The 18,522-nt window shown below is 40.6% G+C and overlaps 1 protein-coding gene across 4 annotated transcripts in view; it reads left to right on the top strand.

The window, feature by feature from the left end:
- Positions 1–18,522, top strand: part of LOC111263677 (dual specificity calcium/calmodulin-dependent 3',5'-cyclic nucleotide phosphodiesterase 1A) — a 285,107-nt gene that overhangs the window by 242,017 nt on the left and 24,568 nt on the right. For all 4 annotated transcript variants that reach the window (XM_086969741.1, XM_086969739.1, XM_086969742.1 and 1 more), the window contains 3 exons: positions 871–990; positions 9,765–9,917; positions 12,999–13,242. In XM_086969741.1, coding sequence (XP_086825867.1) covers positions 871–990; positions 9,765–9,917; positions 12,999–13,242 — 517 coding nt within the window. The remainder of the gene's footprint in view (positions 1–870; positions 991–9,764; positions 9,918–12,998; positions 13,243–18,522) is intronic.

Here is an 18,522-nt window from a genome sequence, read left to right as displayed (position 1 = left end):
AAAACTTGACGGATAGTGGAACAAACCAAACGCCACGCGCGTAACTAAATGTCAACAAAAAGCTCTTCTGCAACATAATCTCGTAATATGTAGCCCGAAAATTAAATATATCTCCTGCGAATGAAGGTTCATGTTATTGTCCTTAAAAAGCTTTTGGACTTCCTTACGCTTCTCGTAAATTGCGAATTTTTTCACCCAACAACCGATAAAGGAAGTGGCCCCTCGGTGTCCTGAGAACAAATCGCGTCAACCAGATCCGACGCTTTGACACTCAATGCTTCCGCAACTCAGGAGAAGAAAAAGGGCTTTTATCCAAAGGTCTCTTCGCCCGATCATTTGCTCATCAGTTATATGTTTTTTTTTTTTTTTATTAAAAAGCTATTATCAGCTTCCTTGACAGTGTAGCGATTGGAATGATGAGAAAAGAAACAAACCTCTTAAAGAGGAGGATTCATTCTGATATTTTTAAGCCTTCTAAAATCAAGATCTTCTTTCTCACCTCTATTTTCGCTAAATCTTGAGAGAATCAAAAGGAAAGAATCTGCAGTCAGGCCAAGAAAAAACACAAAGCCAAGATTTCGTTCTGTTTGGAAAGTTTTGTTGCGGCTGTGTGAATTGTGAAGTGTGTTTGGGGGTAAAGGTTATATTTGTTACGACGCTTTTTGCTGAAGCTTCATCGTAGAACCAAACTGATCTGACTGTAGCCGGGATACAAGTCTTCCTGTATTTGTTTTAATACTAACTTCGTTGGCTTCTTTTCGTCTTGCTGTGCTTCGTCTGGGCACCCGTTCTATCATGACGCCGCTGCCTTCACCGTCATCCACGCACTGGTCGGCTTATTACGTCACTTCGCTTCTACTCGTTCTACAGGAAGCTTCTCGACGAAGATGACGAGCTTTCAGAAGTCCGCCCGGACGCCGTTCCCACCGAGGTTCGTGAGTGGCTTGAGTCCACGTTCACACGGCAATCGGCTTCTCTGCCGAAACGCCGGTAAGTATATGATACTTTGCTAACTCTTTATAGACCTTCTTTATGAAGAACTGTTCTATGTCATTTTGACGTGCTTTTATATCCACCAATGTGTTTGTGCTAATAAGGTACGAGAGGTAAACTTAACCAAAATTTGGAAGGCTAAACTGATATTTATTTTGGAGACATTAATTTTCAACTGAGATCAAGTACGGCCTTATTACGATGCAGGCGCAACGTAAACTGTTACTAAATAATATCAGTATTATAATGGAAATACCATAGTACGCCAATAATGTGTACGCTTAGCATATGATAGATAAACAGGACAAAAGGTGGCCTACACCAGTACAGAGTGAAAGCCTACACTTTTATAAAAAGGATATTTTTAAAAAATTTTGATTAGCAGTTTATTTTGCTACATAGTCTATGCTATTCTAGCCATAGAATTAGGTACTGCTATATTTTGCCTCAGGTCCTTTATTTAGCAATAGTTCTCTGTATATTCGTGTTTAGGCGTATGTCTGTCAAAAAATCCGTACAAATGTTGGATCAAATAAATAGTGTCAAGAGAGTTGTACATTATAATTAGGAAACCTATAGTGAAAGGTTTGCCACTTTTCTCTCATACAAACGCTTTTATACAGCTATAGTCAGATAGTATTGAAATGGATAGGATTTAGCAATTTAGACTCACTTTCCATGATTGACTTCATATAAATGAGTTCCAATAGATCTCCGCCTATCTGACCGTACCAAAACAATTCCAGCGCCATGCAGCAGTGCAAATTTGAATGTCTGATTATTTGGTTGATTTTAAGAAGGTTTAGGCACACTAGTTAACCCACTATTTTTCTGAGCCCTAACCTATCAAATCTGGATGTGCGATTTTTATTCATCTCTGCATGTATATATATAAACCAGCGGAACCCGCGAGCTGGCTACGTACCAACAAAGACGCAGAATTCCTACCCTCCGCTAGTGAGAGAGAGGCTTAGCTCTTAAGTGAATTGGCCGTGTCGAGTGGCCCCCGCTGACCGTGAACGAGTCTATCTCGACGGTTGGTGCTTTACAGCTTGCTTTCATACATCCATTATCAGATAAGTGAATGAAAAGCGTCTCTGTCCTCGTGGCCAGCTAGCTACTTTACGCTTGCAGCAATAGATCTTCCGCAGGCGGTTGGTAGGTGCGGTAGAGATGACATCCTATTGGCAATACACCTCCGCCTGAGCTGCTAAAACGTGTTACGCCAGATTTCCATAAGAACAACTTGACAGAGGAAATACAATAGGATTAACTGCTGTTTTTGTTCAGCCCATACATGAACTCACACAAGGCACCAAGAGAGGAAATGATAGAGCCTAGTTGATATATATTTGAACATTTTGTTTTGAGTATATTTCAATTCATGACGTAATGCTCCCGTTAAAACGGATTAGAACTATCCGAGCGTAGATCAGAAAAAAATCTGCCGACTACATGTCTCCTGTTTAACTACAGAAGTTACAGAAGCTTCTACGTGTAGATTTACCCTTCTCATTTGGGGCATTCGCCTAATATCACTGCTAGCTTTATCAATTTCCTTTACGGGAAGCCTATTCTCTTGCTAATGTTCTTTAGCGCACCTTCGTGGCTAAACTGTTGAAGCGTACTGGCAGACAATCACTCCTTAGCTGTCTACTTCAGCTTCTCCTTCTTGGGACCTACTGCACGCCACTTCGCGGAGGACACAATGCTGACATAACGCCGTAGAGTTAATTGCGAGGATATCGATTCGATCCCTCCTTAAATAGAGCCGGATTATATGATCGCCGTTGATGTCGCTCCTGCAACCGTTATCAAAAGCAATTCAATGGTATAGTTTCGCTCATTTGAAGAAAAATGTAGTGTCGACGCATCATCTGCCCAGGCCAAAGAATCTCAACTGAAGGATACTCACCTACAGAAATATGTCAGCAGATAGGTGGCTTTCATCACAGACACAAAGACAATTTGGGCCTTAGCATGCCTTAGAAATATCTTGAAGTGTCGCAATTTTTTAAACCAACTGGGCGCGAGAAACACGGAGGAATGTCAAGCTTTGTACTTTTATTGAGTGTTTGCTTGCTTTTCTGTGCGAGCTATGTGGAAATCGGTTTATTAAAGGAAGCTTCACCCAGAGAAAGTTTTCTGCGGCAAACGGAACCTGGGAAGCAAGGATAGCACTAACAGCAGGCAAGACGGACTTCTGTTAACCTTTAGAAATTTACGATTTCTAGATTCTGAGTTCAGAATTTTTCCGGGGGTGGTCGCTTTCTCGGATGTTCCGATTGGACAGCGGTGCTTGTTTTGAGTAGGCCAGTTCATTTAATAGATTTCCGAGACAGCATCATAGCGAGAGATACATGCCAAAATTTGTGACAGTTTGTTATTTTACGGTTAACACCAGCCCACCTCATACTTGTCGCACATTATTTACCCTTCGGTACGCCAAATATACTTTTCAACATGTGTAACAAAACTTTATATGTAACACGGTCAGCATTTATTTCTTAGTTCCTGCGTCCGTATATTAAATTACCTTGCGGCACCCCAATCTGGCCACTTGAGGCCCAGTCTTGTTCTCGCCTTTTCGACCAATAAATACTTTTGCAGCACAAATGAATCATAAGTCAGTTACGCCTATTACCCGGGTCGCTTTGTAGGTCGATGTGTAATCTTTTTAGGACCACCATACCACATAGCTCCACCCCAGGACCTGCAACCTAGCGCGAAGTGCGACATTGGCGTTGCTAGGTAATTCTGACTAGTTAGAACCTTCTTCTTTTCCTTTACAAGAACACAGACGGAACGAAATTAGAAAGGTTTGGTAAGGGCCAGGGAGCTTTAAAGAGCTAGACTGAAGCCACTCGTGAGAGCGGCAGGACAGTAGCGTCGACAGGGTACTAACAAGCGAGATTCTAAAAACCCTTCGCTTAAAAGGGCAAATTGCCACGACGTCGCCATAGCAGCGGTGATGGTAGTAAAAGTACAAAAATAGAAAGGAGATGAGCGAACCGCAGCATTAGTAGTAACAGAAAAAATAGGAAAAAGAATTCTTTGTTTTGGACACGGTCTCTCCGGCCCCTTCCTTCTTAACGTGCTTATTTTCATCCTTGTAGCTAAAATAGAAGTGGGTCAGGCAAAGCTCAAGCCGGACTTCAGCCAAGCCAAACGGGAGCCGAAGTCAGCCACTCTGTAGCTCCAATAGAGGTATCAGCTGGCCAACAGAAGCGCTGCCAATCATTGACGCAGTTTAGACGAGAATCGCTCGTGCAACGATTGCTCTTCTTCCTCCTTTACACATCATTCTTCGCTTCCGTTTGCCGCGACGAAAGGAGATCGAAATAGGCACAACTTGGTGCGAATAGAGGCAGTGTCGTTAAGTTCAATAATACGATGGTATCCGAGGGTAATGCCTGCCCCCAAAGAGCGGAAATAGTGATGGTGGACGTGACCTGATTACAAAATTGCTATTAAGACTGTGTTCGCTCACACTACAGTCAAGCTGTTTGTAGACTCCATAACCTCTATCGTACTCTCGTATTCCCAGGAGTGATTTTTTCACCTGTCGAATCAAATAATCATAATACTTGTAAAAAAAAAACATAATGGTAACAACCAGAACATAATGCAGTAGCATAAAGGGCAAGCCATAGAGCAGCAGGAAGGACGATGGTAGACTGTCTCGGAAGAAGTTGACATATTAATGCTGAAGTCAGTTAACCGAGTGAGAAGAGTGCCTCTGCAAAAAAGAAAATGGCTCTGCTGCTGTGGCACTGGCTATCTTGCGAATATTTCCGAGCATTTTGTGTACATAAACTTGTAAGAAGGACTGCTACTTTGTAGAAATACGTGTATCGCAGACACAGCATTTGTCTGGGTTTCGATGAGCACAAAGTGTGTAAAATTTAGCTGAAGTGACTATTGGGCCCGACTGTTCTGTATCATTCGATACTACGGAGAGTTAGTCTGTGGACTAGATAAAATAGTCAGAATGGATGGAGAACCAACATCAAATACTGAAAGTGCGTTTGCCCAATTAGCGAATCTTTGTTCGTAGTTAGCTTTTTTTTTTTCTACTACTAAATAAGCTACAGTGCTACCTACTCCATAGCGAGCAGCATAATAAGATACGTTACTCATTGATTATAATGGGCAAGAAGGCCAGGTGTTTACCCTGTCGAAGTTGTCGATTCGAATTCTTCTAGCGCCGGTAGTGGGTTCTGCTCAAAAGCTAAAAAGTAAGTCAAGATCAAAGAACTTGCCCTTGCCAGCAACTGGATGTCGTAAAGACTGTATAAGCGATGTACCTTTCGCATTTGGCCGGCGTCGTCGTGTGCTTTCCAGGTGGATACGCAATTTTCGTCGAGCCGCCCAAACCTCTAAAAGCTGGTCGTAAACTGGATTTTTGCCGTTTCACGTTAACCACAAAACAAACTGCGCAAGCCGGTTGCAGATGGTTGGCTTGTTTCGTTAAATTATCCACTGGTGTTCGCAGAAACATGTATTCAAGTTTATTTGATCTTAATTTCGACCATTCAGCAAGTATCTATTTTGCTTACACAAAAAAATTAAGCTAAACAAAACATTATTATAGACCTATAGAGCAACCTGTTTTCAATAGACTAAATTTAATAAAACCTTAGCCGACAATGATATGGCTCATTATCGAACAATTATGTACATGCTCTAATCGTTTCGAGAAGGAGTAAAGGTGAAAATGTCCGCAGCTGGTCGGCTCTGGGCATCGCAGAACACCAACTATGGCTTAAAGAATTGAATTATGGCATATGAGTTAGCAAGATCTTTGATTTGGTTTTGGGATTATAAAATTACATGGAACCCTAATTTTGGACTTCGCATACTCTCCTTTTGAGGAGCGTCGTTATCGATCTGAATTCGATGTTGCTAGATATTGTCTAAAATAGTTTTGGAGGAAGCGTGGACCCAGCACAAAATGAAATGGAAATGGGATTGAAAACTATTGCCACGCCAAAAATCGGGGAAAATTATCTCAGCAAACTGGCTTTACCATAACAACAAGCCCACTCTAGCTTGCCCTTAGCTATCACTGTGACCAGATTTTGTAATACCAAAGCCCCTCTCGCCTTAGAGTTTTAAGACTTTTAATTATTTTCAAAATCTATAATGGTATTATTATTGTTAGCGTCGTTTTTATTATACAAGATACATGTAGAATACTCCCGCCTTTAGAAAGCCTTGTCTAAATTTTCTAATGCCTTCGATAACCTAACAATATATTTTGAGCAAACACATAACATGAAATAGTCTATCGAGAAAGCAATGATGAGAAAGGAAAAAAACTTTTACCTTCCAGCTGATGATTGCAATGGCCGGAAAAATATTCTAAAAAATCTGCAACTTAATCGTTTCAAAAGTTAGCTAAAATAACAGTAGACGTATACACAGTAGGGCTTTCTGTGCAAAAGAATCTAAGTGAATTTTTATACAATTATTGCACCAGACCAAAAATCTGCCAATTTTGGCCTAAAATGCAGTTTAGGTAGACTAGTGACTCTAAGAATAAAGCTAATAAACTCCACCATTTAGTCTTCATTTAAAAAAAGTTTTCTAGATTAGAGTTAGACTATGAAGTGGAATTAGGACATTTTTCACTGCTTATATGTGACTAGCGGCTGAAAGTTAGCTGCAGCGTGACTATGCTTAAAGTTCAACGTAGAGAGAACCTGTTTAAGACAGTGTTGGTATATAAAATATTGTCTGCTATTGTTTTAGTATTTCAGTGGACGCTGAGAGCATCGTTATCCATTATGACTTCCCGAAAATCATGACAAGTGAAGTGACTGACTATTGACACCGTTCTCAAAACCGCGTTAGCCAATAATTTTATCATAAACAGAAACAGTTGCGTTAGCAGACCCTGCAGGTCACCATACAACTTGCTACTATGTTTGCATAGAGCTGTGATCACACAATCTAGTCATGTGGTAGATATAGTAGGACAGCGTTCCATGTTGTGACAGGACGCCCCTCTTACGCGATGCGCGTTTGCATATTAACTTTTACGCTACCTCTCCAGCTCTCAACAATCTTCGAAACGAAGTACACTTCGACCCTTCCGAAGTAAGCTTCGACCCTTGCCTTTGTCCATGAAAGTGACCGTTTGCAGAAAAGATTACGTCTGCTGCCATACCACAGTTGGCGCCAGCGATTACGACAGTGGTCGTCTACGCAGCGGCCGAAACGGGCACAATGCTGGTGCTGCTAGAAATGGCGTGACCCGGACCGGAGGGGACGTTAGTGGTCTCTGTTTGCTGAGTTCCTGGCAGGCGGCCAAGCAGATTCCGCCACGATTCCTTCTGATCACGGAGGCCTACGCGGTAACGCGCCTGCCCGAACCCCTATACCGATCACGGTGTGGCAGGGTGGCAAATAGACTTTAGGTCGACTGTAGTAAATGACACCTTCAATCTTCAAACCCCCCACTTTTACACACACCGAAACCTACGGGCATCCTGCATGGCCGACACAACAGAGAAATACGAGGTAATGTTGAAAGAGAAAAACACGATCCTGCAAAGCAGATCTTTTCGCTGATGTGGCTGTTTCGAATAGCTCATATATGGCGTCCACTCCATTCTGTCAGTTCAGGCCAATAGTGCCTATTTACTCAAACGACTCTGCAGACTGGTCAAACAGGTTCGTGCACGAATAATCCGCACTTTATGCTGACATACGCATACGAAGGCCTGTAACAGTGCCTTAACAATGTACATAATTATATCAAGTGTTAGCACAAAGTCCCAGGGTGCTACCATTTTGAAACTAGGAAGTACATTAGTTACGCTTTAATTGAATTGACGAAAGAGGGATAATTTATTCCGGGAGCATTTTGACGTCCTTTAGTTAACATTAAGCGTATGCACTCGATTCCGTATACACGTCCGATATCAAAAAAAGAATTACGAATAGCAAGAAAAATTCATACCCGTTCATTATATAAAGAACAATCGAATAGGTCGCTTGTCCAATTAGAAAGTTCTTTGGAATTAATTCAGTTGATAATAACTAAGATATCTAAACTATCGATAATGTTCTATCTTCCTATCAGTTTTCCTTGGGTATCGATTGGGTCGAGGTAACTTTTTCGCACTTCTGTGCTTGGGGAATAGCCGACAATGCAAAGATAAGTATGAACACAACTAAAAATCATGTTACATACCTGATGGATTGCCATACGTCGTGACGAGTCGCGGAAAACTTGTTAGCGCTTACACGAGAGACGACAGATACATTCGTTACCAGTTACCGGAAGAATGTACCGCTACGTCTTGTGGAATTTTCTGGGCAACTTGGGTCGCCCAGGCTGAAGCTGCTCCTGATCAACTCATATTACCTTCCTCACGCTAACATTATAGGCTATGCTAGCCTTTTTTCATAATACCGCGTCATGCCAACTTTACGTACAGCTGAGATCGACTAACTAAAAATGCCAGTGTCTGTCTTCAGAGACGTATCTTTAAAGAAATCATCAGTAAATTCTAATCGATGTTGGGCCTCGATAATGTTCCCATCTATTTATTTCGTATTGTTGCGTCTCCCTCTTTTTTGCTTTGTAAGAAAAGTATTTCTGTTCTATTGCGATGCAGTTATCTGACAGATTATACTATGCATGTTCTTATCGAACGCTTGCAAACCTAGGTCCAATGACCATACGGATTCAATTTCGATTTGTCTATTTTAACTCTCGTTCTGAAGTTATCAGGTAGTTCTAGTTACACGAGGGCCGGCCGTGTGCAGGAACAGAGCATGCGGTTACAGTCATTGCAAATTGGATAGATAAAAGTCAAAATGATACCGCGGTTTAAATAGAAGTGGTAAATGTCGAGAGCGCATCTCATTTTTTCTCACGGTTCCGACTATATACGAATGTGCCGTTATAACGTATCACAGTCAAATTATATATAGGCCCTTATTAAATAAATATTCTTTTGGAGTCATTTATGAAATTATACGTTCATACGTATTCGTAGAGACGCGCAGTAGAATCTAAAATATTACGAAATAATTCATAAAAGCATTTCATTGGATTCATCTGAGTCTATCTAAATATAGTATCGGTCATATCTTTAGAGATAATTAGCAGAAGACTACATTCATGACTATTCCAACGATAACAAAGCAATGTCTACGTAGGCTAGGTATTAGCATAAGTATAAACCATCAGGTACAGCAGTATTCATAGCCAAAGTAAGAACTTCGGTTGTAATTAAGTTAAGGCACAGATATCAGAGTAAACTGCGTTAAGGTATAATTAGACTTACGCATTAAATACACATCCGGACATGCTGTAGGTATTGTCGATAAGAGTTTTTTTTGCAAACAATTATACATACATTTATTATGCATACTTTTCTCTTTGGAAGTTCTCCTACTACACGCGAACTGTTATCTACTTCTTACAAACCGGTCTAGAATATGTGTTCGTTCAATGTATAGAAGAATACAGAAAAAATCAGAGAATTAAGCTTACCTAACAGTGTTAGATGTTAAGTAAGAAACGTACAGTTGATCTGGCAGCTCTCAAGCAGTGTGTTTTAATTTTATTATCACTGTGATAAAAGAGATTATTTCCTGACACTCTGTGTTGGTAACACAGACAATGTTGGTAACCTGCGACGCTATCTTGTTATGTGGCCTTTTTCCGATCTTCGCTGTTGTGCATACCATTTTGGCGTGAACGTTTGCTTCCACGCTTCCTTCTGAACACAACCATATCCATGCGCACGTAGGTCCGAGGATAAGCCTCGCTTCCGATCGGTGGCTAACGCGATTCGGGCTGGAATAATGGTGGATCGCCTGTATCGAAGAGTGTCGCCCTCTGCCGCGGTGCATCTACAAGTTCCCCCTCCCATTGTAGAAATGCTCAAAAACACTGACGACTGGTAAGTTATTGATGATTATCTATTCTATGTAGGAATAAACGAACTAGTTCTTATTTGGATATAATAAAGATTTTAATGGGAATCTAAAAATAATATCTTATTTTCTGTCAATCGAACCTGAAATGGTTCATCTACGTAGATGTCTCTACGTCATGAACTTAGTCAGGTATAGCACTTTCTCATTGCTTCACTTTGGTTACAAATGAACTTTTATTAGACTCTCCACTCTCCGAAACGATGATTCAGCACACCCAATAGTGAATCAAAACAAACGGTAAAAAATCTTACAACCGGCCTGGTAAAACTGCAAAAAACAACAACCAGCAGCCTTGAATGCAGCACAAATAGAAAAAGAACGGGTATTCCACCAGGCGGTTTGCCCCCACTACGACACAAAGTATGTTCGAACCTAGACCACAACGTGCTCCTAATATTAGCGGGCAAATACGTTATCCGCTAGGCTATCACGGGTACTGAATGTCTAAACGCAAGATGTCAGTATCTGACTTGTAGAAGCTTTGTGCAGGGATGTACTGTACCCTCATAGTGAATAGGAAATTGCACTTTGCTACATCATTTTGGGTGTATTGCAACTAATAAAAATGGATCTGATACCCTAGCTCCTTCGATGACTTGGTTTTTCTGCCGCGCTTGTCTTCTTCTGTCCCAATCAAAATTGTTTAAACGAAAAAGAGTTTCAGTGATTTCCTTTTTTGTTTGCCGGCTGTCTAATTGGCAAGCATAGTCGTAACTCATTTCTCGAGTCTCTTCTTTCTCCTGGGTTTTCCTTAGCTCCCCATTGTCGTTATGCAAATGCGACAAGACGGGAACGCCAGGTTCGAGGATCTGCTTGAACCAAAATTACCTTCCAGAACCGTTTACTGATTTGGCCTGACGAACCGAGAACGAAGGAATCAGTTAAGGCCGAAAACATTGCAAGGCCGATCAGCTGACGCAAAGAGTCGCGTGAAGACATAGGTGGAAACGCATAACGTGGTATATAAATATCTATGCGAAGTGTTCAAATAGAGGATGAGTTAAGACCAACCGTATGGATCCGAGAGAATACCAAATACGAACCACGGGAAATGGGTAGAAGGTATAAGAGCAGGTCACTCGAAGAGGAGGCCACGAAAAACTAATTGTCTGCTGACTTTTCGAGAATCGACGGTAGAATCGACGGTACACCACCCAGAGTCCCTTTTGAAACATGGAACCAGTCAAGATGCCACGTGCTCAGGTTTGGAGAATACGGAGGCTGGAACTATTACATCATTCCCTTGGTCTCGGTTTGAGCCGAAATTGAAGTGTGGCGATAGGACTATGCGTCGCGGTTCAGCAACGCTAATACTGCGTGCCGTCGACCTTTAGTGCATTTATGCGGCTCTTCAGGATATTTGGTAGCAGTGATCGTTTCCTTCCCGGGAAGTATCTCATGTTAAGAAATGCCCATCATGTCCACCCGAAGTACGAGCATCAGTTTAGGCCTAAACTCATTCCGCACCAGTACTATCGGTGTCGTTCCTTCCTTTGTTTGACGGCATTCAAACAGGCCTAATCCTTCTAAAGTGAGCGGTACAGACTAACTCGTATCTCGACTATAGTGGCGGCGATGTTCAGGCAGCCCGGTGCTAGTAATAGAATGAGTTCTTCTTAGAGTACGCCACTCGTGTTTTCATCTATTCTGAATTCAATTCGTAAAAAAAACCCATTGTTTACTTACTTTGTTAATTTCCAGTGCTTTCATTCCAAATCACGACACGTGTTTCAAAGGCTCCTATATTATGTTGACAAAAAGCGCATCGCCCATACTCTGCTTTGCTTAAAAGTTAATGTTTTTTTCATCTTAGCTACTTATTCCACCCTATAGAGTGTTAAAGTGTACTTAGTCCCTTTGTTGCCTTCAACCTTCAAACTCCCGTTCTAAAATTGATTCCTTCAACAACACACTATAATTTTGTTAAAAGCTTACTTACTCATTTTTCGAACTGCAAAGTTAATGAATTTATGCCGTCAACTTCTAACTAGCTTAGTAGTTCTTTGAACTTGCTATATATACGGACCGAATTGCATGTCGAAGCAAAAGCTTCGATTGTTTTTCCGCTATCTTTGAGCGCGCTTAAGCGTTTGATTTTTGAATAGCTCATCTGTACTACATATCCCCTTCGACGCATATTCCAGTATGTTCGGTTAACAGCGTATGGGTACAGCTTACTATAGACTACATCCGTGAATGAGAAAAAAAGACTGCGTCTTTGTGGCATTAAGAGCATGATCCGCTCATAGTTTTATGAAATAAATATTCAAGATTTTACAGTTGTCTAGTGGGTTCCCATTGTGCTTTCCGTCTGCCGACCATATCAGCGCTATTCTGCACCGATGCGACGAAGATAACGTTGATTTCAATAATTAGACGCATGTTCCTTTAGTTCTTGAAGCCGCTAAAAGGGTGCCACTTCTGAATGAATTGTGAAATTTCACGTTTCGTTGCCAGGTGCTATTTTTTGTTCCTTAGTAGGACTTGTCAAAAAAAGAGGTTGGCAATTTAGCCTTCTTGAGAGGAGCACATGGCGAAGGAAGGTTGTGGTGCAAATTTATATTTAGCTTAGTAACTACTGAAGGTTGCAGACATAAAACAGGAAACAGTTTTTTGCGCTGAACATATGTTGAAACGAAAACTTCAGTGCTCAAATGTTCTTATTAAATCACGTAGCGAATCGTAATTAGGTTTGTATATTTGTACGTTCGTACAATTTCTATGTGTCTACTACTTTTAACTAATTGGTACAGGTAAAAGCATAGAATAACTAATAGAGGCACATACGTAGATTTTCCTTAATAGACGTTTCTCCTTCCCCTTTGTTTTTGTACTGAGCATGCCCTACAATGCCTATTAATTAATATTTAGTGACTGGAAGTTCGAGCTGGAGATCTGGAATGCTTTTTTTTTTTCAATTATGGATTCTAATTGGCAAACAACATCGCAGAACGAAATGTCTGCTACGTGTTACGGATTAGTTTGTGCATCGGCTTGTTTCGTTTGACTATATCGTCATCATTCGTTGATCATTTAAATTACAGGAGTTTCAACGTGTTCAAACTGAACGAATTGTCTGGCGAACAGGCGCTCCGCTACCTTTCTTTCGATCTTCTCAATCGGTACGGTCTCGTCCACAAGTTCAAGATGTCCAGCCTCTTCCTAGAAAATTTCCTCACCTCTATAGAGGCCGGCTATAAAAAGTACAACAATCCTTATCACAACAATATGCACGCAGCCGATGTGACACAGACTGTACACTTTATGCTCTGTAGAGCTGGCGTCGCGGTAAGTACCTGCTTTCTCTTGGTTCGTTGACTGTTAATCGTACTTCAATTTTTGTCATTCATGTCTTTTCAAACCTGTTTAAAACAAACATTTTTGCTTGATAATGATCGAGAGAGGCAGTTATATTGATCACAAATATAACAATCGGGATGATTATGAAATTAGAGCACTTACCCGGAACGATAGTTTCAAGTCATCTGTACGAAATCGATCAAAGCTGCTGGAAGAGATGCCAGTAGACTTCAGCTCGTCAACGAAAAACTCGAAAGAGGAATATTCTTTTGATTTGTAAAAAAAAAAAGAGCTGTCTTTAGAAAAGGACTCAGTGAAAAATTGAAAAGGGCAGCCTGTCTCACCTACATCTTCCATCTTCGTAAGCGACATTTTCGATAAACACTTGGTCGCCTCTCAGGTATTCTGGAGCAGAACTTTATTGCCGTCACGCTAATTTCCGGAAGTTTTTATTTTCCTATGACAGCTAACTGTACGGAAATAAGAGCTGCGTGAGTAGTTCGAGAGCAAAGATATTTACCGAGAAGTACCTGTGTGCTCCTGCTGCAGCCGAGTTGATGCACGGAAGGAACCTGCAGTTCGAGCTGATAGTTTTCCTTCTGTCCTTTCGAGAACATATAGGTGGGCCACCTGTACAATGTGAGATAATCCATTTGAAGACATAGCAAAACCTGATATAGGGATTTCTTATGACAGTAATCGTTTTTGCGTGAACCCCGTCGTCTCGGTTAACAAATATGGGAAAAGACACACCGGACTGGCGAGTCTCCAGCCAGACTGACTTTCTTTCTAAGCTCAAAATTTTCTAATAAAAATTCGTCTTACTATAAATATGAAATGTTACAAACAGCTAGAAGATTTCCTACTTCAAATGTATCTTAAAAAAAATAATGAGACGTTACCATAGTTATAATGTAAAGAATTCATTGCAGCAACTAACATTATTTGGTCATTTATGATTCAGTAGATAACTCAAATAAATATAATGTAAAATAAATATAAAAAGAAATAAAGCTAAAAATTTCAAGTTTTGCGCCCGGTACTGCCGTTGGCCTTTTCATCAAACGGTGGCTCCCAGCACCAAACTAAGTGTGTCAATGGCCGGGTTCGAACCTAACCCACTGCGTGTTTCTTACGTTTAGCGGCCAACCACGCTATTACCCACTACGGGAATTTACCCAACTAACTAAGCAAGAGATAGCTTTCTTGCTAGTCGCGATGTAAAGTGAGAATGTTCTCTGCTGAATAAACTGGCTTGTTTAAGAAAATAATTTTATCATGCAATTATTACATCCATAATATATTATTTTATTTGATGACTCTACAAAACGGTTGTGAGAGAGTTATGTGGTATTAAATGCGAACGGAGTGAAAGCAGAGTTAATTTAATAGCTAAAATCGTTGTAAAGAAAGCGACGAAGGGGGCCTATCGTTATGACGATTTATCGGCAATAGTTTTTCTGTTAAGAAGTGAATCGTCACTGTGTGTACGGGATTGATAAACATAATTACTTAGTTTGCGTGTTATCAAATTTTTCCAACACAAGGAGCCCTAGTGGTTTTTTTAACGGTACTCTCGTTATTATTTTAAAAACAGGACTTCCGTTCAAATTTACATACTATCCCTTATTCTTTACTTGAACGCAGGTATTCATCCATTTTACGACTAAGTTTGCGTAGATCTACAACTTGGGATACACTTCGTTTTAAGAAAAATTATTTTTGATAAAAAAATATTTCATCCGCCTTTGGCCATGAGTTAGTTGCAAAGCATACGATGGTTGGCTTCCGGCTAAGATGGCTAGAAACGAATCTAAAGGTGGTGCATATCCTTGCTACGCTCTAACAGCACCTATTGGGATTTACTAAGTAAGAGACGAAAGCTAAAGAGATTATCGTCAAAAAATGGCAAAAAACGCGCTGGAGAAAACTGCGACTCAACTGAATCGAAGGGATAAGGTGGTAAAAAGTTGCTTTCCAAGTCGACATGAAACGAAAAATGAACGAAACAAATATTTTTCTCAAAAAGCTCAAAGTATGCTTATTGTTTCTCACATCCTATGGAACTGTATAAGGATTTTCTTCTAGGAAAACGAGCGAATATAATAAGTATATTTTATTTTAACAGACCTTACTATTATTATTATTACTTAGGCTATCGCTGCCATTTTTGGTTTGATTAAAATCGAAGCCATGGTTCGATTCGAAATGTTCTATTTTCTTCTTTAGATCACCGATCATCATCACGATTGTATCGGCTGTGCTGATTATGATAAGCTCGGGGGAAGGGTACAGTGTGCCGAAGCGTAAAACCGAGATATAATACATTCGACTTGATTCCTCTTCAGGCTTGTTTCAAACAGCTCCCGTGACCTGATATAATTTCTTCTTTACTGAGTGCTTTCATTTTGAGCTGTTTTTGTCTGAACCGTTTGTTTATATAACAATGGCTTTGTTGCGGTCAGGAAGAACCGATCAGGGATAAATACGGCAGGGAAGCGCTGTCCTAAAGCTTTTCTTCGTTTAATGAAGAGTTATGCTCCCTAATTTTTGTCCAATTGTCAAATTCGGTGGATCAACTTAAGCTAAGTCAGGCGAGAATCCAATTACAACGGTGTATTAGATACTTCGGGCCATTCTACGAACACGAATAATACAATGGAGCAGCTTATATAAACGCAAGAATATAGCTTTAATTAAATGGAACAGCTGGTTTGAGCTGCGCAAACCACGATATTCCTTTAAATAAAAAAGAGGGGGAGTTGATTAAACCCAACGTGCCGCGACGGATCTAATGAGAGATTAACACAAAACAGCACTATATTTATGTACGTCAAATAATACGTTAAAAGCTTTCTAAAGTTCCCTTCAAAAGAATACGGTATTTCGTTATTTAACGATTAGAAATTAACTCTCTAGAGTATCTACAAGTGTCTTCAAAATATCTCATGGATCCCATCTAAACTTGTCACATACGTTTCATATCTGCTGACTCGCAATCAGATATACGCGCTAAAGAAAGGCCCCGCTTCCACAAGTGTACGTAAAGGCTGGCCAGCGACATCAGCCTGGCATTTGTTGTCCCAGGGGTGTCAGCCAGTACAATTAAGTTCGGCTTTTGACATTGCGTACGACCGAATTGTTATTGACATTGAAAGACATAGAGAAGGGAGTTAGCATGAAGAGGCTCGACCGCGAATTCGGGTTATTGAAGAACGCCTCTGTAAAATGTGCTCTGATGCCCTGAGGGCACTGGGTCTTTTGTGGACGTTCGTAGTCTCACATCAAAACGTCGCCGAGCAAAGCGTCCACTAACAGCGGCAAATCGAACGCTGTTCCTTTTTTACTTTCGGACCGTTCGCTGAAAGTGGTAGTTTCAGCAATGACAACCACAACGAATGTAAGGATAACAAGAACGTCACCTATTGCGACAACAATAGCTGCGATAATTATATGTTATTTCCTTCTCCAAATTTGTCGCGTTATACCGCTGTGTCTGCACGAGTATTAGCGAGTAAGCTTCTTAAAATTTAAATGGGTGTCATTAAGTTTCGACTCGATCGTTGCCGCACTTGCCTACGGAGGGACCTTCTCCTTCAACAAATCCCTTCTGGCGCCAGAGATGAGGACTTGTTCTGTGTATATGAATGAATAAAACTAACGCGCTTTAATAACGCCACCGCTACCTATGCACACATTCGGCGCATGTATGTATCATAATATGACACATTTGAGCTTTGGTAAAGGAACTAAATTTAATGTGACAGGCTTCAAAGAATTTATAGATTTTCAAGGCAGCAAATCCTCATTGTCAAGGAAGACATTGTTTAAATTATCCATGGAAAACGGAAGCTTGTTTATCTCAAACTGTTCGGACGATGATCAAGTGTAGCCCCGTGAATAACATTGTTTGGCACTGGTGAAGATCTTCATCAGGCATGTACGTCGTAGAAGAGGGCAAATTATGTGACGTTTTTCATTCAGCATTACACGGATGGTCGAGGTTATTCTATTATGAGATTTCAAGATATTTACGATGCAACTGGTGTTTGTATTTAAATGTGTAACCAAAGTTAGAACCTCCTACCTGATGATGAAGGCAGTTCTTGACTTAAAACCCACCGAAATTATCCGCTGTGTTCTCCGCTCGTCCTTCGTCAGCCCTTTATCCCAGCTACAACGTAGCCTAATTCGAAGTTATTCTGATTGCTAAATGCCATCGAACGGACGAATGCCATCCAGTTGTCCGAAGAGAGCGACACCCCCAGGGTTGCGCACTTCCTCCACCGACGGTTCGTTTTCTCAGAATTGGAACAGCTTAGGCAAAAGTCACACTACAGCTGCCAGCTGAACCAAAATCAAGAGCCGCCGTCATCATCTAGCCCCGTCAACTGCTGTGAAAACAGACTCACAAAACTGAGGAAAAAGGCAAAAGATGGAGATAGATTTTTGGAAGAAGTGAACTTTCGTTGTAAACGGGTAAATTTCCATAGCAGGACCGCACGAGCTGAATTTTGAGAATCCAATAGAGGTAGTAATGACTAGCAGTAAAAAAATCGACAATTAGAAGTGCCGTTCGCTACACGAATTGCTGCGTACTGCAGACAAAATGATTTTTTGAAATGTTCTTACCTAAGACTGCGTCCTCTGCAAGAACGTCTCAAAGCTTTATCAATACGCAAATAAAGTAGACATTTTTTTTTTTTTTTAAGAAAAAAAGACTCTTTGAAATAGCAACAAAAGATAAACTAGCATACGACGTGTTCCTAATATAGCCCTGCTGTCTGTTGCCCCACAATCATAATATAACGAAATTTTCTAGCGGATTTATAATTATGGGCAGGGTTAAAAGAAAGTGAGAATTATGCAAGCGGAAGTAAGCTGCAATTTTAAAAAGACGCTACTCTACCAGAATACCATTTTAAGTGGACAAGTTATCTCAAGTCGTTGCTTATTCAAGTCCGATTGGTGAAGAACCTATTTTCACAACAGGCTCGGTATACACCTATAGCCTAAGACACCATATGTGTCTTGTGGTACTGTTATTATAGATAACTATATATAGAGATTTTTTTCAATTACTGTCCGATTGGTCGAGTGAGGCCTCGACATGGGCTGAATAATAGAAGCGGCCGACGATCATAAATACCCAAGCCCTATCGCGTCTGTATTCAGAAAAATCGACTGCTATGTAATTAGCTAAGTGACTTAACTAGCAAATTCAGTGAAGCCAACAGATGTTAGGATGCTTCTAGCTTTTTGCTCAAT

The sequence above is a fragment of the Varroa jacobsoni genome, unplaced genomic scaffold (genome assembly GCF_002532875.2).
Source record: "Varroa jacobsoni isolate VJ856 unplaced genomic scaffold, vjacob_1.0 scaffold_781, whole genome shotgun sequence".
Taxonomy (NCBI): Eukaryota; Metazoa; Arthropoda; class Arachnida; order Mesostigmata; family Varroidae; genus Varroa; species Varroa jacobsoni.
Note: the sequence above shows the minus strand (reverse complement) of the source record. Positions and strands in the feature narration are given on the sequence as shown.